This window comes from Salvelinus namaycush, chromosome 12 (genome assembly GCF_016432855.1).
Source record: "Salvelinus namaycush isolate Seneca chromosome 12, SaNama_1.0, whole genome shotgun sequence".
Taxonomy (NCBI): Eukaryota; Metazoa; Chordata; class Actinopteri; order Salmoniformes; family Salmonidae; genus Salvelinus; species Salvelinus namaycush.
The window spans coordinates 36275769-36303310 of record NC_052318.1 but is presented as its reverse complement, the minus strand read 5'-3'; the positions used below and the strand labels follow the sequence as shown (position 1 = coordinate 36303310).

The window sequence follows — 27542 nt, the reverse complement described above, 5'->3', positions numbered from 1 at the left end:
TGGACATTGACTAGAGCAGTGAAGTCAGGTATAGTTTCTGATGGGCATTGACTAGAGCAGTGAAGCCAGGTATAGTCTCTGATGGGCATTGACTAGAGCAGTGAAGTCAGGTATAGTTTCTGATGGGCATTGACTAGAGCAGTGAAGCCAGGTATAGTCTCTGATGGGCATTGACTAGAGCAGTGAAGTCAGGTATAGTCTCTGATGGGCATTGACTAGAGCAGTGAAGTCAGGTATAGTCTCTGATGGGCATTGACTAGAGCAGTGAAGTCAGGTATAGTCTCTGATGGGCATTGACTAGAGCAGTGAAGTCAGGTATAGTTTCTGATGTCGCTATGCACAGGATTGCTGAGAGGTGAGAGTCAGTAAGAGATGATCTGTGCCTTGACTTGTTATATTTCCTCACTGAAAATGTCTGTTCACATACAGTACCATTCAAAAGTTTGGGGTCGCTTTGAAATGTCCTTGTTTTTGAAAGAAAAGCACATTTTTGGTCCATTAAAATAACACCAAATTGATCAGAAATACAGTGTAGATATTAATGTTGTAAATGACTATTGTAGCTGGAAACGGCAGATTTTTTTATGGAATATATACATAGGCGTACATAGGCCCATTATCAGCAACCATCAGTCCTGTGTTCCAATGGCACGTTGTGTTAGCTAATCCAAGTTTATCATTTAAAAGGCTAATTGATCATTAGAAAACCCTTTTGCAATTATGTTAGCTGAAAACACAGCTGAAAACTGTTGTTCTGATTAAAGAAGCAATAAAACTGGCCTTCTTTAGACTAGTTCAGTATCTGGAGCATCAGCATTTGTGGGTTTGATTACAGGCTCAAAATGGCCAGAAACAAAGACTTTCTTCTGAAACTCGTCAGTCCATTCTTGATTTGAGAAAAGAAGGCTATTCCATGTGAGAAATTGCCAAGAAACTGAAGATCTTGTACAACGCTTTGTACTACTCCCTTCACAGGACAGCGCAAACTGGCTCTAACCAGAATAGAAAGAGGAGTGGGAGGCCCCGGTGCACAACTGAGCAAGAGGACAAGTATATTAGAGTGTGCTGTTGTGTGTATGGAAATGTTTTATAGCCTTTTTGTCCCGTTTCAACAGAAGTAAATTAACTTGGCTAGTTTTCACCAGTTGATGTACCTACCATTAGAGCTAGCCAAAAGTTTGCTATCGTTAGCTAGCTAGCTCACTAACTTTAGGTATTATTTTTTGCCTCAAACGATGAAACCAGCAAACCCTTGAAGACCGGTACATTTTGACAGTGCAATATAGAAAACTTTTTTTCTTTCATGGCACACGAGACACCTGTGTGATTTGTGCCTGTTTTAATGAACTAATCCATTGAGGAGGCCACGGTCCAAGAATATGGGGATTGTGGCTCAGATGAATAAGGAGCGTCTCTCTCCAGAATGCGCTCTCTCCCGCCATTTTGTGAGTATTTATTGTTTCATAACTTCATTGTGTGCATTGTTTACTGTGTCTATCAATTCCCCATTAGATACATCACCAGTAGTAGCCGACATTTACCTATTAATTCACATAATTTCTAATCTGCAATGTTTGTTTGGTTATGGTAATTTCTGTTAATACATTAAATATATTTTTATTACAGTAATTGACCGTTCTCATTGTCAGAGTGGACATGTGTTTTGTAGAACTCACAACCTATACTACACTTGTGAGAAACAAGTTTTTGTTAATTTCATTCCATTTACGAGTTTTGTCCGTTTATTCATCATCTTTTGTGTTAAACGCTCTTGTCTATGTTGCGTAAGGATGCACACCTGATTACGCATATAGAAGTAGGACTAGTCTACCTGGCCTGCGTGCAATTGTAGGCCTATGAATGTGCCCATTTGGGGATGTTTGATAGTATATCTGATTGTCTTAACTCACCACCACTAATGAGCTGTGGAGCTTCTCAAAGTATTTTTTCTTCACCTCAAACAGCAAGTAAACAAAGTCTGTTTTTAGAATCAATTGAGAATGACAATAGTTCCTCAAAGTATTTGAACAACATTTTCAGCTCTCTCTCTTTCGATAACCACTTGGCATGAAACAAAAAAATGTAACGCTCTGATCCAGTGGAAATGTCATAAAATACCTGATTACTTCTTATCCCTTCCACAAATAGCCTACACCTGTGTCTGTCTCGAGCTCACTGGCACAGGAAACTGAGGGCCCAGAATATTTTATACAATGTTTGAAGTTTGCTTGGTAAAGTTTTGGGGTGACTCAGTTGATAGTTGATACAATGTTTCAAGATCGTTGCAGACAGGCCATGCGTAGCCAATGTGATTTAAAGGATATTTATTTTTATCAGGATATTTTCTACCTGTAGGCTGCAATGTTTTTTTGTAGGATTTATGTAGGTTATTATTACATAGTTGGCAATGGCAATACAGGTTACTTTTAGATTTGCATAATTTTATATAGATTTAGACTGAATGTAGATTAACCACACACAATGATTTTGAGATACAAATATTATTCTAAATGAAGTGAAACTGTTCCATGAAAATGTGCATATGAAAATCATAACTGGCACGCAGATTGGTAGAAATGGTAAGATAAATTGGCACTCCAAATAGAAATGGTTGCCGACCGCTGATGTAGCATATTACCGGGTTACTTCAGGAGCATAATGGCAGAATCTGCAAAGGCCAGCAGCAGCGTGAGGAGGCTCGGAAACAGTTTTTTTTCTTCTGGTTAGGCTATATTGATCTCTGGCTCCCTCGAGTCATTAGTGTGTCTTCATTATTTAATCAAAGAGCGTACTTAAAGCATCAGACAAGTTCAGTAAAAGTTCAAACACATAGGGTGTGTCTATATATAGTACCAGTCAAAAGTTAGGACACACCTACTCATTCAAGGGTTTTTCTTTATTTTTTTAAAATGTTCTACATTATAGAATAATAGTGAAGACATCCAAACTATGAAATAACACATATGGAATCATGTAGTAACCAAAAAAGTGTTATATAAAGTATATTTTATATTTGGGATTCTTCAAAGTAGCCACTGTTTGCCTTGACAGCTTTCCACACTCTTGGCATTCTCTCAACCAGCTTCATGGGGTAGTTACCTGGAATGCATTTCAATTAACAGGTGTGCATTGTTAAAAGTTAATTTGTGGAATTTCCTTAATTCTTAATGCGTTTGAGACGATCAGTTGTGTTGTGGCAAGATAGGGGTGGTATACAGAAGATAGCCCTATTTGGTAAAAGACCAAGTCCATATTATGGCAAGAACAACTCAAATAAGCAAAGAGAAATGACAGTCCATCATTACTTTAAGATATAAAGGTCAGTCAATCTGGAAAATTTCAAGAACTTTGAAAGTTTTTTCAAGTGCAGTCGCAAAAACCATCAAGAGCAATGATGAAAATGGCTCTCATGAGGACCGCCACAGGAAAGGAAGACGCAGAGTTACCTCTGCTGCAGAGGATAAGTTCATTAGAGTTAACTGCACCTCAGATTGCAGCCCAAATAAATGCTTCACAGAGTTCAAGTAAGAGACACATCTCAACATCAACTGTTCAGAGGAGATTGCGTGACAAAGGCCTTCATGGTCGAATCGCTGCAAAAAAAACACTACTAAAGGAGACTTGCTTTGGCCAAGAAACACGAGCAATGGACACTAGACCGGTGGAAATCTGTCCTTTTGTCTGATGAGTCCAAATTTGAGATTTTTGGTTCCAACCTCTGTGTCTTTGTGAGACGCAGAGTAGGTGAACGGATGATCTCTGCATATGTGGTTCCCACCGTGAAGCATGGAGTTAGAGGTGTGATGGTGTGGGGGTGCTTTGCTGGTGACACTGTCTGTGATTTTGTGCTTTGTGGGACTATCATTTGTTTTTCAACAGGACAATGACCCAATTCCCCTCCAGGCTGTGTAAGGGTTATTTGACCAAAAAGGAGAGTGAAGGAGTGCTGCATCTGATGACTTGGCCTCCACAATCACCCGAGCTAGTTGAGAGAATGCCAAGACTGTGCAAAAAATATATTTTTATTTGTTTAACACTTTTTGGGTTACTACATGATTCCATATGTGTTATTTCATAGATTTGATGTCTTCACTATTATTCTACAATGTAGAAAATAGTAAAAATCAAATAAAACCCTAGAATGGGTAGGTGTGTCCAAACTTTTGACTGGTACTGTATATGTATGACCCTATTGCAGTTCCCCCTCAACCAAACTAGGGGTCGTGACCCAGACTTTTAATACCACTGTTTTACACTAAAAGGGCATTATCGTCATTTTCACAATTTCAGTGTTATTTCGATGTCATATAGTGGAAATATCATAGAAAAAAACGGGAAAATCTAGTTTTGACTGCACTGCCCCTTAATCAAAGTTTACTTCCTTATTCTGTCCCGTTGTCGCATAGACATGTATAGGGATCGCAACATTGTGTCTATCCCATTATCGCGTCTGTGAGCGCATGGGCAGTGCCATTGAGACCGATTCAACTTCGAACTTTGTACATCTCTATGCGACAACAGGACAAAAAGAGGAAGGGGATAGAATCTCGGTGGAATTGCTAATTTACCTCTCTTTTCAACACACTTTTTGTTCACTCCTTTTCTGTTAACTAGAACCGACCAGCTACAGCGAATGGTGTCACAGTCGAAATAAGTTTTCCAGACTGAAAGAACCCCCCCCCAGGCTATCACTTTGATAGCTATAGGTAGGCTATTAGCCCACAAGGTGAACAACAAGCACCATTCTCCCCTCGTGCTCAAGGCACATTGCTGCATAAAATAATATGTTCTATATTGCATCAAGGGCAAAAATGTGATGGAAGGGTGACTTTCCATAATGCTGCCAGAGGGCTCTACGTAGGGCTGGGCGATATGGCCTAAAGATCATATCTAGATTTCTTTCAAATTTATGGGCGATTCACGATATATATCTCGATAAAAAAATGTTTTCTCTAAATAAGCGGTGTTGCAAATTAAAGCTCAATACACTATATTTCAAACAGTCAGCAATAATCGAATGAATTCAGGGCTAAATATAAGCCTTCCACAACCATAAGACCCACTAATAATTTAATTATTTTATCAAAATAGTTTAACATGCTTGCAATAATCATTGATCTGGCTTTCAAGTCTTTCTATGAAAATGCCCTTTTTCATAAAAAATGTAGCCAGAACCAAGCAAAGTTCACATCCACTAATAATGACCAACTTCTTGTAGCAGGCATAATAGAAAATAAACACAGGTAGGGCTGTGACGGTCATGGAATTTGGATCACGGTTATTGGAGAGAACAATTGACTTTCACATACAGCTTGTGTAAGAAAAATGAGGAGTTACTCTCAACTATTCAATGTTATTTAGGTGGTTTTCGCAAATGAGGAAGCTGATCAATGTCTAAATGTGTTGACATGATACCTCAGCTGAAACCTGCGCAGCTGAAACGTACACAGCTTGTTTCCAAAGCTAAACAGGGTACACAGAGGTAGGCATCTGGATGGTGGATTCCTTCTTACTGAACTGCATGAACACTCATATACCAGTAGGAGTCAATCTTTGGACTGTGGCTTCACATTTTATTTCAATATACAGTACCTCTTTATTTAGGTTGATGGCATGACGTTGAAACAATGACATTGATTCAAACATAACATTTTAGTACCAACATTGAAACAAGGTCAAATCAAATATTTGTAATCAAATATAAAATGAAACATATTTACAACCACCCAACCAACATATACTGAATATGGGATGAAAAATATTGTTTGTTTCTATGTAAAATTATCAGCAATTTCAACGTATACAGAGTTTTGATGATTATGATGAAATTAGTTTGACGTAAGAACCTGTTACTCAGGTTAGGTCAATGTATTTAAGTTGAAGTTCTACCCTAATTTCAATGTTTACAAGTTGCCAGTTCCTTATATAAAAATGTGTCTTTTATGCTCAAACCTCAAACTTTTTTTGGACCAAACCTCAAATGCAAATATGGGCTGTAGTGGAGCGGGTCGAGAGTTTCAAGTTCCTCAGTGTCCACATCCTTAAGGATCTATCATGGTCCAAACACACCAGGGCACGACAACGCCTCAGGAGGCTGAAAAGATTTGGCATGGGCCCTCAGATCCCTAAGAAGTTCTACAGCTGTACCATTGAGTGCATCTTGACTGGCTGCATCACCGCTTGGTATGGCAACTGCTTCGTATCCGACCGCAAGGCACTATAGAGGGTAGTGTGTACATCCCAGTACATCACTGGGTCCGAGCTCCCTGCCATCCAGGACCTCTATGCCAGGCGGTGTCAGAGGAAGGCCTAAAAAATGGTCAAAGACTCCAGCCACCCAAGTCATAGACTGTTCTCTCTGCTACCGCACGGCAAGCGATACCGATCACCAAGTCTGGAACAAACAGGACCCTGAACAGCTTCTACACCCAAGCCATAAGACTGCTAAAATCGATTTTATCCTTTTTGCACTAACTTTTTTGACTCATCACATACGCTGCTGCAACTGTTTACGATCTATCCTTTTGCCTTGTCACTCTATTCCTAGTTATATGTATATATCTACCTCAATTACCTCGTACACCTGCATATTGACTCGGTAATGGTATCCCATGTATATAGCCAAGTTATCCTTACTCATTGTGTATTTATTATTACTTTTATTATAACATCTTATTACTTTTCTATTCATTCTCAATTGTATTTTTCTTTGCATTGTTGGGAAGGGCCCATAAGCATTTCACTGCTTGTTTACAAAGCATGTGACAAATACAATTTGATTTGACTATCATGCTAGCAGATACCCATAGACTTCCAGTCATTGCCAGTTAGCAGTGGCTCACAAAACTACCTATAACTTCTTTCATACTGGACACAGAATCATAAAAATGGTATCCAGTAGTTCATCTGACTCTGCGGAAGTAGATGAAGGACATAATTGCCAAAATCCGGAAGTATCCCTTTAACTGTGAGATGATGTTTAATATTGACTCTACTTTATTGTCACGTTCGTCTTCCTCCTCTTCTGAGGAGGAGTAGTTGGAAGGATCGGAGGACCAATATGCAGCATGGTAAGTGTTCATCTTGAATTTATTTAGAAAAGAGAACACTAAACGAACTATACAAAAATAACAAACAACGAACGTGAAGCTATCGAATAATAGTGCTGACACAAAATACTACACATAGACAATCACCCACAACCCACAATGACAAAACAGGCTACCTAAATATGGCTCCCAATCAGAGACAACGACAAACACCTGCCTCTGATTGAGAACCATATCAGGCCAAACACATAGAAATAGACAAACTAGACATACACCATAGAATGCCCACTCAGATCACACCCTGACCAAACAAAAAAGAAACATACAAAGCAAACTATGGTCAGGGCGTGACATTTATCTCTAAAGAGGGAAATCAAATCTGTTATACTCCATGATAGAACTTCAAGCTCAATGCACCCAAGACATTTTCCAGAAAAAAACTATTGCAGATTGAGTGGTGCCAATCTAATCAGTGTGACAGTAATATTTATGTAAATTCTGTCAATTCTTGATAATAAATTGAACAATCCTATCCCTATCACCATTCACCACTTATCTCATCTGCACCAAGTCGAGGTATCTAAATATCTGAAAATGGGCATTGCCGGTAAACCCTTCAGAGGCTAGTTTAAATTTAAACAAATCCTTTCTAATTGTGATTATTCTCTAAGCCATACAAAGGAAGGTTGCTAGTCATGGACTGTCGTATCTATGGTAACTGCAGACTCCCCCGAACGGGAGTCCCGAGGGAAGGCTAGGAGCTTGTGAACTGCCAACCCTTCCTTTAGACACAGTCAGCTGCCTGGACAGCTAAATAAAGACTGAGGAAACGGATCATGCAAACAGGTTCCACCCACACCTCACAGAATACAATAACAACACTGACTGACTGCAGACATTTCATAGACAGACCCTACCCAGGGCCATTCACATGGAGTGGAGCAGCTGAGCACAGGCCACACATAGCCTACACTGATGTGAGATGGGGTGTCTGGACAATGGTAACGGGAATTACATTTGCATGTAAATTAACACAGCTACACTGTTATACAACTGTTGTCAAGATCTTTGGAATATCCATGTAGCAGAGAAACGACACACACACACAAGCACCCACACAGACGTCCCTCAGTGGTGGAACTAGTGGTCTGAATATCAGACAGTTACTGCTCTGGGGCAAAATATAACATAATTTCATATCTGAGTAAGCAGTCTAATGTAACTGCTGCCATATGAAGACATTAAAGCGTGACAGGTCAATCTGTAATGCTAAAGTCCCCATAGATCTCATTAAACATCCCTGTGATTGGATTCATTAACAGCTTACATTGATCAGCTAAATGTGAGTCCTCTCCTGACATGCGTTATGCCACCACCACAGTACATTCCTATCAGTACTGGTTTAGAGGGCAGGAGCCCCAGAAAAGTTGATCCAGCTTCCAGGTGTTAATATTCTACTACGTGCTGAAGACAAAAGTTTTCATTGCAATCAGAATGAAATGTATGAAATCTGGTAAAGGTTATGGTAAATAGATAGTAAAGGATCATGTTCAGTCCATTCTGCTAGTTGCCATACAGATTAGTTGCAGCAGTCATAGTATACTGCTTCAAGTTACAAATAGGGCTTCATAAGAATTCAGTGTTGCAAGTGATTTTAAGCTGTAAACAAACTGATTGGCTTTGGCAAGAAAATTATGAGTAAACAAAATGATCTTGACAGATGATGGATCACTATGTCCCTTAAAGCAGAGGCGGGCTGCATAGGAGGCAAGGTGGAAAGTAAATGTGCCTCATTTGTAACCATTCCGTAAATTTTACACAATATTTCTGCGCCATTTCTGAAAAGTCTGCTCACGGAAAAAATATTAAGATTAATAAACTTGGCGCTCGCCATACATACAGTCTGTATGCATGTTTCCTATTATAAATCAGACCTGTCGTAAAACTGTGCGCGAGTGAACAGCATTAAAACTCTGCCTGGAAAACGCCTCCAATCACCTTTTATGGTGACAATAACGCCCTTTATCTGCTGTATAATTTGGAACTATTGGCATTAGGTTTATATGTCCTGCATTGGTAAAGGCTATGTGATTAAATAGAAAATAGAAAATGCTCCTATCGCACAGCAATACTGTAGCCTACCCGTACTGTCAAATACACTACATGACTAACAGTGTGTGAACACCTGCATGTCGAACATCTCATTCCAAAATATAGGTCATTAATATGGAGTTGGTCCCCTCTTTGCTGCTATAATAGCCTCCACTCTTCTTGGAAGGCTTTCCACTAGATGTTGGTACATTGCTGCAGAGACTTCCATTCATCCACAAGAGCATTAAAATCCAAATAAAAAAAAGTGGCCAGTGATTTCAAGTCTATGTATATAGGCAGCAGCCTCTAATGTGCTAGTGATGGCTATTTAACAGTCTGATGGCCTTGAGATAGAAGCTGTTTTTTAGACTCTCGGTCCCAGCTTTGATGCATCTGTACTGACCTCGCTTTCTGGAGGTGAGGTTGGGCATTGATGTTGAGCGATTAGATCTGGCTTGCAGTTGACGTTACAATTCATCCCAAAGGTGTTCGATAGAGTTGAGGTCAGTACTCTGTGCAGGCCAGTCATGTTTTTCCACACCGATCTCAACAAAACTTTTCTGTATGGACCTCGCTTTGTGCACGGGGGGATTATCATGCTGAAACAGGAAAGGGCCTTCCCCAAACTGTTGCCACAAAGTTGGAAGCACAGAATCATTTAGAATGTCATCGTATGCTGTAGCGTTAAGATTTCCCTTTGCTGGAACTAAGGGGCCTAGCCCGAACCATGAAAAACAGCCCCAGACCATTATTCCTCCTCCACCAAACTTTACAGTTGGCTCTATGCATTCGGGCAAGTAGCGTTCTCCTGGCACCTGCCAAACCCGGATTGGTCCGTCGGACTGCCAGATGGTGAAGCGTGATTCATCACTCCAGAGAACGCATTTCCACTGCTCCAGAGTCCAATGGCGGCAAAACATTACCCAAATCTAGCCATTGCGCATGGTGATCTTAGGCTTGTGTGCGGCTGCTCGCCCATGGAAACCCATTTCATGAAGCTTCCGATAAACAGTTCTGTGCTGACGTTGCTTCCAGAGGCAGTTTGGAACTCGGTAGTGAGTGTTGCAACAGAGGACAGACGTTTATGCGCTACGAGCTTCAGCACTTGGCGGCCCCGTTCTGTGAGCTTGCAACCACTTTTGAGATGTTGGCTGAGATGTTGTTGCTTCTTGTTTCCACTTCACAATAACAGCACTTACAGTTCACTGTACTTGTGCACATGACAATAAAAACTTGAAACTTGATACATAGGCCTACTTCTATGTAATAGATCAGCTGTTAAATTCGACTGTATACCGGTATTATAAACCGTGCTGCTTATGATATTGCAAAACTTGAAATATATTTAGCCTATCTATTTACTAGGCTACTAGGTCACACCTACTCATTAAAGGGTTTTTCTTTATTTTTACTAATTTCTACATAGTAGAATAATAGTGAAGACATCAAAACTATGAAATAACACATATGGAATAACTTGGGATGCAACAAAGTGTTATATTTGAGATTCTTCAAAGTAGCCACCCTTTGCCTTGATGATACCTTTGCACACTCTTGGCATTCTCTCAACCAGCTTCACCTGGAATGCTTTTCCAAAATTCTTGAAAGAGTTCCCACATATACTGAGCAGTTGTTGGCTGCTTTTCCTTCACTCTGCGTTCCAACTCATCCCAAACCATCTCAATTGGGTTGAGGTACGGTGATTGCGGAGGTCAGGTCATCTGATGCAGCACTCCATCACTCTCCTTCTTGGTCAAATAGCCCTTACACAGCCTGGAGGTCCCACTAAGCGCAAACCAGATGGGATGGCGTATTGCTGCAGAATGCTGTGGTAGGCATGCTGGTTAAGTGTGCCTTGAATTCTAAATAAATCACCTACAGTGTTACAAGCAAAGCACCCCCACACATCACACCTCCTCCTCCATGCTTCACTTTGGGAACCACACATGCAGAGATCATCCGTTCACCTACTCTGCGTCTCACAAAGACACAGAGGTTGGAACCAAAAATCTCAAAAATTTCCACAGGTCTAATGTCCATTGCTCGTGTTTCTTGGCCCAAGCAAGTCTCTTCTTCTTATTGGTGTCCTTTAGTAGTGTTTTTTTTGCAGCAATTAGACCATGAAGGCCTGATTCACGCAGTTTCCTCTGAACAGTTGATGTTGAGATGTGTCTGTTACTTGTACTCTGTGAAGCATTTATTTGGGCTGCAATTTCTAAGGCGGGTGACTCCAATGAACTTATCCTCTGCATCAGAGGTAACTCTGGATTTTACTTTCCTGTTGTGGTCCTCATGAGAGCCAGTTTCATCATAGGGCTTGATGGTTTTTGCGACTTCACTTGAAGAAAGTTATTGAAAGTTTCCGGATTGACTGACCTTCACTGTCTTAAAATAATGATGGACGGTCTTTTCTCTTTGCTTATTTGAGTTGTTCTTGCCATATTATGGACTTGGTCTTTAAAAAAATAGGGTTATCTTCTGTATACCACCCCTACCTTGTCACAACACAATTGATTAGTTCAAACACCTTAAGGACAGAAATTCCACAAATTAACTTTTAACAAGGCACAGCTCCTAATTGAAATGCATTCCAGGTGACTACCTCATGAAACTGGTTGAGAGAATGACAAGAGTCTGCAAAGCTGTCATCAAGGCAAAGGTTGGTTACTTTGAAGAATCTCAAATATAAAATGTATTGTTCTACAATGTAGAAAATAGTAAAAATAAAGAAAAACCATTGAATGAGTAGGTATGTCCACATTTTTTGACTGGTACTGTATGTCTAATTATAAGATTCTTATGTCTAATTATTTTAGATTCTAAAAATAAATCTGTGTTTTTCGCTCGTTTTTTATGAATAAGCTTTTCATCATATCCCCCATTTGCACAAAACACTTACTTGTCAGCTTGCAATACAATATTTGTGTGTGTCATATTTGTGTGTAATATGTGTGTCCGCATGGTCTAAGGTTTGCGGAGAGATGAGCACATTCTCTTGTCAAGCAAAATTTGTATGAATGCTAACTTTTGCGTGAAAAATGACGCACGCACATTTTTGTGGTATATTTTGTACGTACGCGCAGTTTATAAATGAGGCCCCAGGTTCTTCCAGGTGGGCACCAATCAGAAAGGACACCAAGACCTTGTGAGGGTTACACCAGCTGTGGGCAGAGAAGGTCATTACTATACTATGTTATCCCTGGTGGCCTAACACAGAGCACAGCCTCATAGTAAAAAAGGGCTCTGAACATTTGTTTGATCGTCTCACACTGTCGGCAGTGGTCAGCCTATAGGGAGAAGGTAAGTGAACTGGCATTGTGGTGCCAGGACAACAACTTCTCCCTCAACGTCAGCAAAACAAAGGAGTTGATTGTTGACTTCAGGAAGCAGAGGAGGGAACATGCCCCGATCCACATCAATGAAACTGCATTAGAGAGTCAGCATGTTCCTCGGTGTCCACATCACTGAGGACTTGACATGGACCAACAACACTAACACTCTTGTCAAAAGGGCGCAACAGCATCTCTACTTCCTAAGGCGGCTAAAGAAATTCGGCATGACACCCCGGGTCCTCTCCAAATACTACCGCTGCACCATCGAGAGAGTCCTGACCAGTTGCATCACGGCCTGGTATGGGAATTGCTCCATCTGCGACCTCAAGGCTCTCCAGCGGGAGGTGATGATGGCCCAGTACAACACTGGGACCATGCTCCCACCCATTCAGAACATCTACTCAAAATGGTGCCTGAGGATGGCCCTCAGGATCATCAAGGACCCCACACACCCCAGCCATGAGCCGTTCACTCCCTTACCGTTAACTTCTTATGGCTGCAGGGGCAGTATTGAGTAGCTTGGATGAAAGGTGCACAGAGGTGCCCATAGTAAACTGCCTGCTCCTCAGTCCCAGTTGCTAATATAAACATATTATTATTCGTATTGGATATAAAACACTCTGAAGTTTCTAAAACCGTTTGAATTATGTCTGTGAGTATAACAGAACTAATATGGCAGGCAAAAACCTGAGAAGTTCCACGTCCTGTTTAAAATTGTTTCTGAGGTGGCAGATTTTCAACCAAGCTCTCATTGAAATTACAGTGAGATATTGATGAGTTTTCACTTCCTACGACTTCCACTAGATGTCAACAGTCAATAGAACTTTGTCTGATGACTCTAATGCGAAGGGGGGCCGAAGAAGACAGGAATTAGTAATCACTGCCATGAGGTGACCACGCATTGAACACGCGCCTTCACATGAGGAGGACCTCCGTTCCACCGCTCTTCTGAAGTCAATCTAATTCTCCGGTTGGAACGTTATTCAAGATGTATGTTAACAACATTCTAAAGATTGATTCAGTACATCGTTTGACATGTTTCTACTGACTGTTACGGAACTTTTGGACATTTCGTCACGTTATAGTGGATGCGCTTTGTGACTTTGGAATTGTTTACCGCTAACGCGCTAACCAAAGTAGCTAATTGGACATAAATAACGGACATTATCGAACAAATCAAGCATTTATTGTGGACCTGGGATTCCTAGGACTGCATTCTGATGAAGTTCAACAAAGGTAAGGAAACATTTATCATGTATTTTCTGGTTTCTGTTGACCCCAACATGGCGGCTAATTTGGCTATTGTTCTGAGCTCCGTCTCAGATTATTGAATGACTTGCTTTTTCCGTAAAGTTTTTTTGAAATCTGACACAGCGGTTGCATTAAGGAGAGGTATATCTATAATTCCATGTGTATAACTTGTATTATCATCTACATTTATGATGAGTATTTCTGTTGAAACGATGTGGCTATGCAAAATCACTTGATGTTTTTGGAACTAGTGAATGTAACGCGCCAATGTAAACTCAGATTTTTGGTTATAAATATGAACTTTATCAAACAAAACATGCATGTATTGTGTAACATGAAGTCCTATGAGTGTCATCTGATGAAGATAATCAAAGGTTAGTGATTAATTTTATCTCTATTTCTGCTTTTTGTGAAAGCTATCTTTCGCTGGAAAAATGTCTGTGCTTATTGTGGTTTGGTGGTGACCTAACATAATCGTTTGTAGTGCTTTCGCTGAAAAGCATATTTGAAATCGGGACACTTTGGTGGGATTAACAACAAGATTACTTTAAAATGATATAAGACACATGTATGTTTGAGGAATTTTAATTATGAGATTTCTGTTGTTTGAATTTGGCGCCCTGCACTTTCACTGGCTGCTGTCATATCGATCCCGGTAGCGGGATGCAGCCATAAGGCAGACAGTATCGGAGCATGAGGTATGATACCAATAGGCTCAGAGATGGTTTCTACCTACAAGCCATCAGACTGCTGAACACTTGCACTGGACTGACCACCTGCACTGACTCTCTGCACCTTAGCACACATGCACTCACTCACACCCACACCCATACAGATATACAATCATCCACACACTCATACACACACACGCACAACAACTGCTGCTACCAGACTTATCAGTATTGTTAAATACTGCACAATGAAAACACTTGCCCCCCAAACCCCCCTTCCCAAAAACACGTGTAAATATTGGACTATAAATTGTGCCTTCCTGTTTTATATTTAATCTACTGAGCCATTTACATTATGTTTGTATTCTTATCTTTTCTTATTTCTTATTGTTGTTGCATTGTTGAGAAGGAACCTGTAAGTAAGCATTGCGTTGGATGTTGTATACCATGTGTATCATGTTGATACGACTAATGAAACGTGAAATTTGAAACTAGAGACTATTGGAGGAAGGACAATGGTGTGTGATTGGGCAGTTAACATTATGAAGTCTGTGTAATGAACCCCTATAGGAACATGTTCACACAAACTAGTCAGCAGAGGTATCTCTGATACACAAGGTAATTGGAGAATGGGGAATTAAGAACTTCCCTGTGTTAACTGAAAGCATATAAAGGACACGCCAACTCTGGAGGGAGGATGATGGTTAATTGAGTCATGACCCTGAAAATCTTGTGCATGCAAAGTTTATTTATTTATTTCACCTGTATTTAACCAGGTAGGCTAGTTGAGAACAAGTTCTCATTTACAACTGCGACCTGGCCAAGATAAAGCAAAGCAGTGCGACACAAACAACAACACAGAGTTACACATGGAATAAACAAACATACAGTCAATAACACGATAGAAATAAAGTCTATATACAGTGTGTGCAAATGAGGTAAGATAAGGGAGGAAAGGCAATAAATAGGCCATAGTGGCGAAACAATTACAATTTAGCAAATAAACACTGGAGTCATAGATGTGCAAAGTTAGGGGAAAAGGAACAGAGCGAGATGTCTTCATTTAATGTGAGTCTCTGATCCTTGCAGAAAGGAGTTCCACAGTCACGTCCCCTCCACTAATAGGCACCCTGAGATGGGAGAGCTGATTAAAAACACAGTCCTCTCAGTTTGAAAATAGTAGAATAAACAGTCTGTGAACATGGCAAAGTAATGGTTAAGTAAGTTAGTTAGTTATATCTCACTCTTTCTTTGTTGCCTACCACTTTACATACAAGAGTGTGCAAAGCTGTCATCAAGGCAAAGGGTGGCTACTTTGAAGAATCAAAAATATAAAATATATTTTTATTTCTTTAACACTTTTTTGGTTACTACATGATTCCATATGTGTTATTTCATAGTTGTGATGTCTTCACTATTATTTTACAATGTAGAAAATAGTAAAAATGAAGAAAATCCCTTGAATGAGTAGGTGTGTCCAGACTTTTGACTGGTACTGTATCTCTCTATTATGCGTGGGAATAGTTTGGAACAGATTTCCAAAATAAAAATGACTTGGACTTGATTTGCTGGTGTTTTTATAGTATTTTATGCCCAACAATAAAAATACATATTATTATTATTAAAATACATATTATTATTTTCTCCGAAAACTTGGGGGGCCAAATAAAATCACCTAAATGCCAGTTGGGGAACCCTGTTGTAGACAATGTAAACAATCACATCTATACGCTGACTCGGTGAGTGAGTAAGGAAGTGCATTGGAGATGTTGTACCCACTGTGACTATTAAAACCTACCCTAACCAGAAACCGTAGATGGATGGTGGCATTCGTGCAAAACTGAAAGCGCGAACCACCGCATTTAACCATGGAAAGAGGTCTGGGAATATGGCTGAACATAAACAGTGTAGTTATTCCCTCTGCAAGAAATCAAACAAGCGAAATGCTGGTACAGGGACAAAGTGGAGTCGCAATGCAATGGCTCAGACACAAGACGTATGTGGCAGGGTCTACAGGAAATCACGGACTACAAAAAGAAAACCAGCCACGTCCCGGACACCGACGTCACGCTTCCAGACAAACTAAACACCTTCTTTGCCCGCTTTGAGGATAATACAGTGCCCGCTAACAAGGAGTGCGCCCTCTATCCTATTCCGTGGCCGACGTGAGTGAAACATTTAAACGTGTTAACCCTCACAAGGCTGCTGGCCCAGACGGCATCCCTAGTCACGTCCTCAGCGCATACGCAGACTAGCTGGCTGGTGTGTTTACGGATATATTCAATCGCTCTCTATCCCAGTCTGCTGTCCCCACATGCTTCAAGTTCCTGTACCCAAGATGGCAAAGATAACTGAACTAAATGACTACCGCCCCGTAGCACTTACTTCTGTCATTATGAAGTGCTTTGAGAGACTAGTCAAGGATCATATCACCTCCACCTTACCTGCCACGCAAGACCCATTTCAGTTTGCATACCACTCCAACAGGTCCACAGACGATGCAATCGCCATCACACTGCACACTGCCCTATCCCATCTGGACAAGAGGAATACCTATGTATGAATGCTGATCATTGACTACAGCTCAGCATTCAACACCATAGTACCCTCCAAGCTCATCATAAAGCTGGAGGCCCTGGGTCTCAACCCTGCCCTGTGCAATTGGGTCCTTGACGTTCTGATGGGCCGCCCCCAGGTGGTGAAGGTAGGAAACATCTCCACTTCGCTGACCCTCAACACTGGGGCCCCACAAGGGTGCGTGCTCAGCCCCCTCCTGTAGTCCCTGTTCACCCATGACTGCATGGCCATGCATGCCTACAACTCAATCATCAAGTTTGCAGACGACACAACAGTAGTGGGCTTGATTACCAACAACGACGATGAGACAGCCTACAGGGAGGAGGTGAGGGCATTCGGAGTGTAGTGTCAGGAAAACAACCTCTCACTCAACGTCAACAAAACAAAGGAGATGATCGTGGACTTCAGGAAACAGCAGAGGGAGCACCCCCCTATCCACATCGAGGGGACAGCAGTGAGGAAGGTGGAAAGTTTTAAGGTCCTCGGTGTACACATCACACACAAACTGAAATTGCCCACCCACACAGACAGTGTGGTGAAGAAGGCGCAACAGCGCCTCTTCAACCTCAGGAGGCTGAAGAAATTTAGCTTGTCACCCAAAACCCTGACAAACTTTTACAGATGCACAATCGAGAGCATCCTGTCGGGATGTATCACAGCCTGGTATGGCTACTGCATCGCCTTCAACCACAATGCTCTCCAGAGGGTGGTACGGTCTGCACAATGCATCACCGGGGGCATACTACCTGCCCTCCATGACACCTACAGCACCCGATGTCACAGGAAGGCCAAAAAGATCATCAAGGACAACAACCACCCGAGCCACTGCCTGTTCACACCTCTACCATCCAGAAGGCGAGGTCAGTACAGGTGCATCAAAGCTGGGACCGAGAGACTGAAAAACAGCTTCTATCTCAAGGCCATCAGACTGCTAAACAGCAATCACTAACTCAGAGAGGCTGCTGCCCACTTTAATAAATGGATCACCAGTCACTTTAAACAATGCCACTTTAAATAATGCCACTTTAATCATGTTTGCATATCTTACATTACTCATATCATATACTGCATTTTATACCATCTATTACACCTTGCCTAGGCTGCTCGGCCATCGCTTATCCATATATTTAAATGTACATATTCTCATTCACCCCTTTAGATTTGTGCGTATTAGGTAGTTGTTGGGGAATTCTTAGATTACTTGTTAGATATTACTGAACTGTCGGAACTAGAAGCACAAGCATTTCGCTACACTCGCATTACCATCTGCTAACCATGTGTATGTGACCAATCAAATTTTAATTGATTTGATTTATTTTTATTGCACATTCTGCAAATCACCAGCAGAGGGCATTTTGAATCCAATTTCACGTTCACTGTTTGTAATGCTTACAAATTGGATCATAACTCAAAGTAGCAGGAGACCAAAATGTCATAAATATGCTAACTTTGATTAATTATTTCTCAATTGTGCTTTTAGATACAAATGTCAAATATATGTCAACAATCCTTCCTCCAAAAGACCATTCTATGGATTAAATCTTGTGAAAAAAATCTTGGTCTCTTTTTGTCCTGGTTTCGTGAGGAACTCACTCTAATGTGAAAATGTGACATAATTCCATTTGTCAAAGTATCTTCGCACCCTTTGATACAAAGTTATTTCTGCCAAATCTTAAGATAAACGCAGATGGATACAATCTCACTCAATAAAATGGCCTTGCGCAACAAATTGAAATGCAAGGTGTCAGTATTCTACAGTAAATTAGTCATCAGGTGTTCTCTGGAGTTTGTTTTAACTTGAAGTGCTGATGCCAAAACTGTTTGAAACTCATCTGATCTAATTATTGAAATTGGTTCATAGAAAGATTTGTTTTTGAAACTAAAACTGCTCCAATTCTGCAGTTTTTTATAAGGGATTTTATATGATGCCCAAGCATAATGAAAGTGTAATAAAACTTTTATAACTAGCAATATTGACCTTTGTCACCAACAAATCTTTTTTCAGATAGACACCTCAAACTATACTATTAAATACACTACATGACCAAAAGTATGTGGACACCAGCTCGTCGAACATCTCATTCCAAAATCATGGCATTAACATGGAGTTGGTAACCCTTTGCTTCTATAATAGCCTCCATTCTTCTGGGAAGGCTTTCCACTAGATGTTGGAACATTGCTGCAGGGACTTGCTTCCATTCAGCCACCAAAGTATTAGTGAGGTCGGGCACAGATGTTGGGCGATTAGGCCAGGCTTGCAGTCGGCGTTCCAAATCATCCCAAAGGTGTTCGATAGGCTTGAGGTCAGGGCTCTGTGCAGGCCAGTCAAGTTCTTCCACACCGATCTCGAGAAACCATTTCTGTATAGACCCCGCTTTGTGCATGGGGGCATTGTCATGCTGAAACAGGAAAGGGCCTTCCCCAAACTGTTGCCACAAAGTTGGAAGCACAGAATTGCCTAGAATATCATTGTATGCTGTAGCGTTAAGAATTCCCTTCACTGGAACTATGGGGCCGAGCCCGAAGCATGCAAAACAGCCCCAGACCATAATTCCTCCCTCACCAAACTTTACAGTTGGCACTATGCATTAGAGCAGGTAGCGTTCTTCTGGCATCCGCCAAACCCGGATTCGTCTGTCGGACTGCCAGGTGGTGAAGAGTGATTCATCACTCCAGAGTAAGCGTTTCCACTGCTCCAGAGTCCAATGGCGGTCAGCTATATACAGTGCCTTGCAAAAGTATTCATCCCCCTTGGCGTTTTTCCTATTATGTTGCATTACAACCTGTAATTTAAATAGATTTTTATTTGGATTTCATGTAATGGATATACACAAAATAGTCCAAATTGGTGAAGTGAAAAGAAAAAAATTACTTGTTTCAAAAAATTCGAAAAAATTACAAACGGAAAAGTGGTGTGTGCATATGTTTTCAACCCCTTTGCTATGAAGCCCATAAACAAGATCCAGTGTAACCAATTACCTCCAGAAGTCACATAATTTGTCCACCTGTGTGCAATCTAAGTGTCACATGATCTCAGTATATATACACCTGTTCTGAAAAGCCCCAGAGTCTGCAACACCACTAAACAAGGGGCACCATCAAGCAAGTGGCACCATAAAGCTGGAGACTCATATCTCCCTCACTAGCTTTAAGCACCAGCTGTCAGAGCAGCTCACAGTTCACTGCACCTGTACATAGCCCATCTGTAAATAGCCCATCCAACTACCTCATCCCCATTATTTATTTATCTTGCTCCTTTGCACCCCTGTATCTCTACTTGCACATTCATCTTCTGCACATCTACCATTCCAGTGTTTAATTGCTAAATTGTAATTACTTCGCCACCATGGCCTATTTCCTTACCTCCCTTATCCTACCTCATTTGCACACACTGTATATAGACTTTTTCTACTGTATTATTGACTGTATGTTTGTTTATTCCATGTGTAACTCTGTGTTGTTGTATGTGTCTAACTGTTTTGCTTTTTCTTGGCCAGGACACAGTAGTAAATGAGAACTTGTTCTCAACTAGCCTACCTGGTTAAATAAAGGTGAAATAAAATGTTTTATTAAATAAAGACCAAGGAGCGGGTGAATAGTTATTAATGCTCAAGTTTTCAGTTTTTTTGTCTTATTTCTTGTTTGTTTCACATTAAAAAATATTTTGCATCTTCAAAGTGGTAGGCATGTTGTGTAAATCAAATGATACAAACCCCTCAAAAAATATATTTTAATTTCAGGTTGTAAGGCAACAAAATAGAAAAGTAAGCCGCTGTACTACTCCAGACGACCCTTGGCATTGCGCATGGTGATCTTAGGCTTGTGTGCGGCTGCCCGGCCATGGAAACTCATTTTTATGAAGCTCCCGACGAACAGTTCTTGTGCTGATGTTGCTTCCAGAGGCAGTTTGGAACTCAGTAGTGAGTGTTGCAACGGGTGTGGCTCAAATAGCCGAATCCACTAATTTGAAGGGTTGTCTACATACTTTTGTATTAAATTAGAAGTTGCCACAATATGCTGTTGAAGATTGTTATAACCTTAATCCTGAGGGGAAAAAAGCTTCTTAAATTGACATTAGTCATACATTATTATTCAACCAAATTAATGGAATAATCTAAGTAAATAAACAAAGTGTAATGAATAATATAAATGCAAAGCCAAAATCAAAAAATACAAACAATCTCAAGATCAGATATTACTTGAAAACCTCAAACGTTAGGCACGGAATTGATTAACTGCATAAATAAAATATCAATTTGTTTACGTTAGAAACGGTCTTTCTCTCTGTGGTGCCACTTTCCTCTGTGAGCACATTTATAATATTGCCATCCAGGACAACGGAGGGAGGCCACATTACAAAGCTGATGGAGCCCATTCACCAGGGTGATAAGCAGGCAGACAGCATGGCCTTCCGTGAAGGCAAGCACATAATAACTCATCAGCAGTAGGGCCCTGTAGGCCACTGCTTTCAGGAAGATATCAAAAACTATCAGGGCAACGACTGTAGCAGCACATCATTCGCAATGTTACTATTAGTATCAATATGACTTCCATTTAGGAGAAATTTCATGGTATCCCAATGCAAGATGTTGTTTCTACTTATACTGCAGGTATCCACTGCACAGATGTGATGCAGTATGCTTGCTACTCAATGCATGTGGTAAAGGATGACCGCAAGCTTATGAAAGAGATGGTCCAGGTTAGCACCCTTTTATTGGTCAGATGATGCCAATCAGCAGCCAATGGTCTGGACTAATACTAGGGGTGTGGGTACGTGACAACCCTGTTGTAAATCCTTCAGGAAGCTCATTGCCTCATTGATATTCTAGCGTGCTGTGAGTCAGCTGGTTCATACTCTGACACTCTCTTTGAGCCAGCCATGTTACTTCCAAAACACAGCCCTCTGGTACACAAATTACCATGTGGCTGTTTGGAGTATTTTACTTCGATGTAAAGGATGTATATTTGATAATGCAATAAGTAAGTACACATATTCACACCAATAACTGAAAACATTAAATTGCTGAAAACGTGTGTGAAAATGTGTTAAAGGGATTAATATGGGTTGAATATAAACAGTACTCATTAAAGATGCACTATGCAGAAATCGTTCTGCCATTTCCTGGTTGCTACAATTCTAATAGTTCACCGAATTTCAGTTTATGTGACAAAACAAGCAAGTATAGTGTAGAGAATCCTTGATACATCTAAACTGCTGTCAAATCTATTTTCCATTCCCAAAAAATATTGTATTTTCAGTTGTTTTAAGCTGGTGTACAAAACCAAAAGTAAAAGACGCAAAAACTAAACTTAAGAACGGGAAGCATACAAATAACATAGAACCGATCTACCGCTTCTTAGACTTGCTTTCATTAAGAATGACAGATCTATAAGTCACATTTCTATGTGAATTTGGTAGGGTTGCCCAAAAAGTTGCATATTGCAGCTTCAAGATTACAATATTTTCCCTACTTTCTGGAATAGGAAATAGGTATCAAAGCAGCTTGGTGTAGTGAATGTACAAGCGTAGACTACTATCATATCTAAAAGCAGAGTGCACAGGTGCTGCTCCTGTTATTCCTACAAGAAAGATGATGTTACATAAGATTAACAGTGATTAAACATTGATTCTGATTAGACACAGTGTTCACTACTAGGCTGTATTTACTGGCTGCCTTTTTGTAGCAGCAGCAGAAGGGGATCATAAATAATTGACCATGTCATGTTTTAAATAGTGAGAACTGGTCTTAGAAAATATGTATGTAAAATCAAAAGGTAACAAACATCTCCTTCAAGCCCTACACTCTACTCTGATAATGATATGGTAATAGGAAAACAACTGGGATAGGCCTACAGGTTAAACTGAACTGGAAAAATGTGAACTATACAATTCATAGTTGTATGGACAGAGTAGTTTTACAAAACACAAAGCAGTTTTAAGAGTAAATGTGTATGAGTCAAGCATTAGACTGACAATCCCCTTCTAATCCACTGCACCTATGAAATGTGTCCATTCATGTGTGTAAAGTAGTAGCCAGGGGATACATTACATCCTAGAGGGAGGAGCTACGACTTGGCACTAGCAATGTTAAAACATAACTGAAAATGATCTGTAGCTGACCCCACCAAGAGGTTGACACCATCAATAACAGTTATGCCCGAAGGATCACTGTGTGTCCCGTCACCAAAGAAGACTGATCTGTAAGGTCACACTGTGAGCAAAATGTTTGTCCTTGGAAAGAGCAACAATTCTGTCAAACAGGGGAAGGCTTTTAGGAGTTTTGGACAAGGGCCTGGAGAGGCTGTCTGAAATAACAGCATCTCTAGCCTACATAAGAGGAAAGATGAGGAATTAGCTTGTATGGGCTGTCACCTTCTATCTGTCTCCATATTTTAAGCTCTACAACCAACATAAGCCCAGTGTATGATCATATAAACAAGAATATCCACAGCGAAGGAGATGAGACATGTGAGAACTAATTGACACTGACAGCAACCTCTTCCGGCCCAAAATGTTTCAGTTCGTGTCCCTACTCACATAGAAATAGACCCTTTTGTTTGTTAACTAGTAAAATGCAGAAGCCATGTGGTTTTCTATTACATTAATGGGCTTACTGTACATACATTCCTGAAATACTAATCTGGTATTTTAATACAGGAATACATCAAATCTTTTTTTCTATTTAAAATAGTTTTTGTGCATTTGGGACATTTGTGAGAAAATACCATAATAGAGGATGTAAGTGGGGACAACAGGGCATGGGACATGAGTAAACTCATGACACATGTCACCTCAGCACAGCGCAGCGCCGCATGGATAGGTCTCCTTAGTTGACAGGTGTTTCTTAGTTGACACTTGAAGGGCAACTGATGTGCTCTACAAAAGGTGACCTTGAGACAAAATGTCAAGACAGTCTTGTTTAAGAAGAAGACAGGGTGCCGTGCTTGTTTTTGATATGCAGCACCTGGGAACCAATTAGTAGCCTTAGGATAGGGTAGCTTCTACCGCTGGGGTGTGCATATGCAGAATTAAGTGTATGTGTGGAATCAATTGTACTCTGGATAACTTCTAACATTTTCATTTGATAACAAGGTAACATTACATGAAGTTGTTACTTTGCAAGGCGTTGGATGGCTTGGCAGCCAGCAAGAAAACGTGGATGTTATCTGAAGTTTTCAAAATATGATAATCTCATCTATATATATTTTAAATGTAGTGTTTCTCTTATACCTGTGTAATAACATTCTAATAACGGTTGGTTAATATGCACAAGTAAATCCATCACTCATTGAAAATCCCTGAGTGTGCCTGTGGCCTTTTTGCCTGTGTTGTTTCTGCATGGAATCTTTTAAATGGATGTTAGTTCAGCCTTCCAAGTTTTTAGAACATTCATAGGTCAAAACCTTATGACAACCATCAGATAATATTACCTTTGCTCTATGTAGTGTACATCTTCTGTTTGCTGGAAGCACTGTCTCTCTTATCATCAGGGCTGTTCTTAAACCTACAGCTGTGGGTCAATAGGCTACAGCTCAGTGACACCTCTTTCCACATGTGCCACCCGGAAACAGAGTAGTTTCAAAGCCTTAGGAAATCCTGGTTGCCCGAGCTCTCATTAGAGACTTGGGAAACACCTAAGGCATCATGGCTCTATCAACACCAACCAGGGCAAAGAGTCTGACTGTGGTCCAATATGACTCATAAATACCCCTCACCACAGACATCCCTGTGCTGTGAGGTAGTGGAACATCAAAGGCTCTGCCAGACAACCCAGAGAGGGCACAGAGGGGTGACATCATCACAGCTCGACACACAGGTGGCAAGATACCAGAGCTGAGAAGTGGCATGAAAAACAAAACACTATTAACATGATTTTTGTTATAGAAGCACAAGGAAACAAACATCTGCTATAGGTAGATATTATACAACCATGAACCACATGTATTATTATATTCATAGGCTATTCATGAATTCAGTATGAATATTCACATACAGTAGGCCTGTTCATGAATGAGCAAATAAATTGTTTCAGATGGAAAACATTCATAAGAGGTATTGTGTAGGCATACGGTACTTTGTCTGTGTAATTAGTCACCTGAAATAATTTATTGTGTGTAAATGTGTCTTCTGTAGCCTGAAGACGAAGGAGCTTTTACCGTTCCGCCCATAGCTCCCTGCTGAATAAAACAGCCATTACAAGGTAAAATGCACTTATGACAGGATGTACAAGTTGATCTTACCTTACAGTCTTCTGTGTGGGATCGGACGGAATAATCCTCCGATAAATACTTGAGAAAGAAGAAGTCAAACTCTTCATATTTTTCCTGAGCGTGTTGGTCCAGCCGCATGTACGCCTGGATACAGATGCTGCAGACATCCTCGTCATCCCCACCGCCTCTAAACAAATCCAAAACCATGTTCTGAAGACTGCAATTCAAACTGTCTGGGCTTGACATCCCCAACAGTAAGTCGGAGATGGTGTAAGAATCACAAAAAGAAAGGCTGAAATTCCTAAAATAATCAAGTAACATCTGTGACGAGAACGTTGATGGAGTTGAGAAAGAGGACCCAAAGCCATTTTTTTGCTGATACAACGTGGTGCAGGCTGACTCCAGGTGAGTGTGGTGGCTATGAGAATCAGTGCAATGAGGACTTGGAGCAGCGGATTTGGTGAAATTGCTTAGAAAAATACCAAATTTCTCCTCATTTAGAGCCGGGTGGACCCCGTCAGTCGCGTTACTCCAGATTTTGCGGTTGCTCCTATCCTTGGACCTCAGTTTAACTCCAGCACACAGCCAGAGGTGATCAGAGAGAAGGACAGTGAAAAATAATAGGGATGCCAAAGACATTCGCCATTTCTGTACCCTCTCGGAATCGGCACAGGGTTTGTCGTTTTGTTTGGGTGCACAACAGATTTTTAACACGGCGTCATCTTCCCTTCGAAACATCCAAGCACCCCTGATCATATTTTAGGGGGGAGACAAAAGCGATCTCAGATGGGTTTTTCACCTCTGCAATATAGGCTATCCCCCAAACAATGTCACCTACCTCGTTTGCAACATGGTGATGGGAAGAATTTTCCCCAAGTTGTTGTGTCAAGAAATCAATCCAGCTCCAAACCCTGGCGTCTAATTTTTACAATGATCCATCGCAAATAGATAACGTCCGGCATAATATTCCCTATACACCCAAAATTGTAACATATTGCGAAATCCTACTGACACCTCCAGCACCGGTGCAGCATCACACAAGAAACGCATAGTATGTACAAAAACGAAATCTTTATTCTATATCTGTCATCCTCAAACATGACACAATGATTTATTTTTTCTTCCGTTTCTGATGAAAAAAAAGCTACATTTGCCTCTCATCTTCTCCCTCCTTGATAGTCTCGTTTAGTCTGTCGCCATCTTCGGTTTTGCACAGAAAACCTTGAGATTTTTTAATTGAAGGGGGTTGGGGCGCCTGCGCTCTTCGTCGCCCCTGTGGTTCCACATCTCTTACATCCCCATTAACGCAAGCTCCATTCATTCCCCAGCTTTCATTCATTCCTTTCGCTGGACAGCTTTACCCCAGGAGGCATTTAAGGATAGAGATTAAACACCACGTTATTCATCTGGTTCGCAAGAAAATATTTAATGTGACTATAGATAAATGTGACAATTCATATGTTGTAAAATAATATGCCATGGTAACGGATTTAGATGATGTTGAGTGTGGTGATATACTACAACCCCAAAAATGTGAGGTCAGAAGATCATTAAACGTTAGTTCATTTCATTTTACACTTCTTTGATAGTGTTTTCCCCACAGAGAAACCACCCTCACCATATTTTAGAGTGGTACTGATTGTCATCAATTGCTACTGTAGTCCTTCTATTACTGCCTGGCTAGGCTACTAGTACTAAAGTGTGTCACAATAATAATACCAACAAAAAAAACTAACCATAATATGTATTGCATAATAATAATAATCAATCCTCACAATAATCCTAATCTCTATGGTTCTGCACATTTATTTATTTTATTTCACCTTTATTTAACCAGGTAGGCAAGTTGAGAACAAGTTCTCATTTACAATTGCGACCTGACCAAGATAAAGCAAAGCAGTTCGACACATACAACAACACAGAGTTACACATGGAGTAAAACAAACATACAGTCAATAATGCAGTAGAAAAATAAGTCTATATACAATGTGAGCAAATTAGGTGAGATAAGGGAGGTAAAGGCAAAAAAAGGCTATGGTGGCGAAGTAAATACAATATAGCAAGTAAAACACTGGAATGGTAGATTTGCAGTGGAAGAATGTGCAAAGTAGAAATAATGGGGTGCAAAGGAGCTAAATAAATAAATACAGTAGGGGAAGAGGTAGTTGTTTGGGCTAAATTATAGATGGGCTATGTACAGGTGCAGTAATCTGTGAGCTGCTCTGCCAGCTGGTGCTTAAAGCTAGTGAGGGAGATAAGTGTTTCCAGTTTCAGAGATTTTTGTAGTTCGTTCCAGTCATTGGCAGCAGAGAACTGGAAGGAGAGGCGGCCAAAGGAGGAATTGGTTTTGGGGGTGACCA

At 40.6% G+C, this 27542-nt stretch overlaps 1 protein-coding gene across 1 annotated transcript in view; it reads right to left on the bottom strand.

Annotated features, from left to right (window-relative positions):
* Window positions 1-25938, bottom strand: part of fam155b (family with sequence similarity 155 member B) — a 61137-nt gene extending 35199 nt beyond the window's left edge. The window contains exon 1 of the mRNA XM_039004758.1: window positions 25213-25938. Coding sequence (XP_038860686.1) covers window positions 25213-25938 — 726 coding nt within the window. The remainder of the gene's footprint in view (window positions 1-25212) is intronic.
* Between the last annotated feature and the right edge of the window lie 1604 nt (window positions 25939-27542).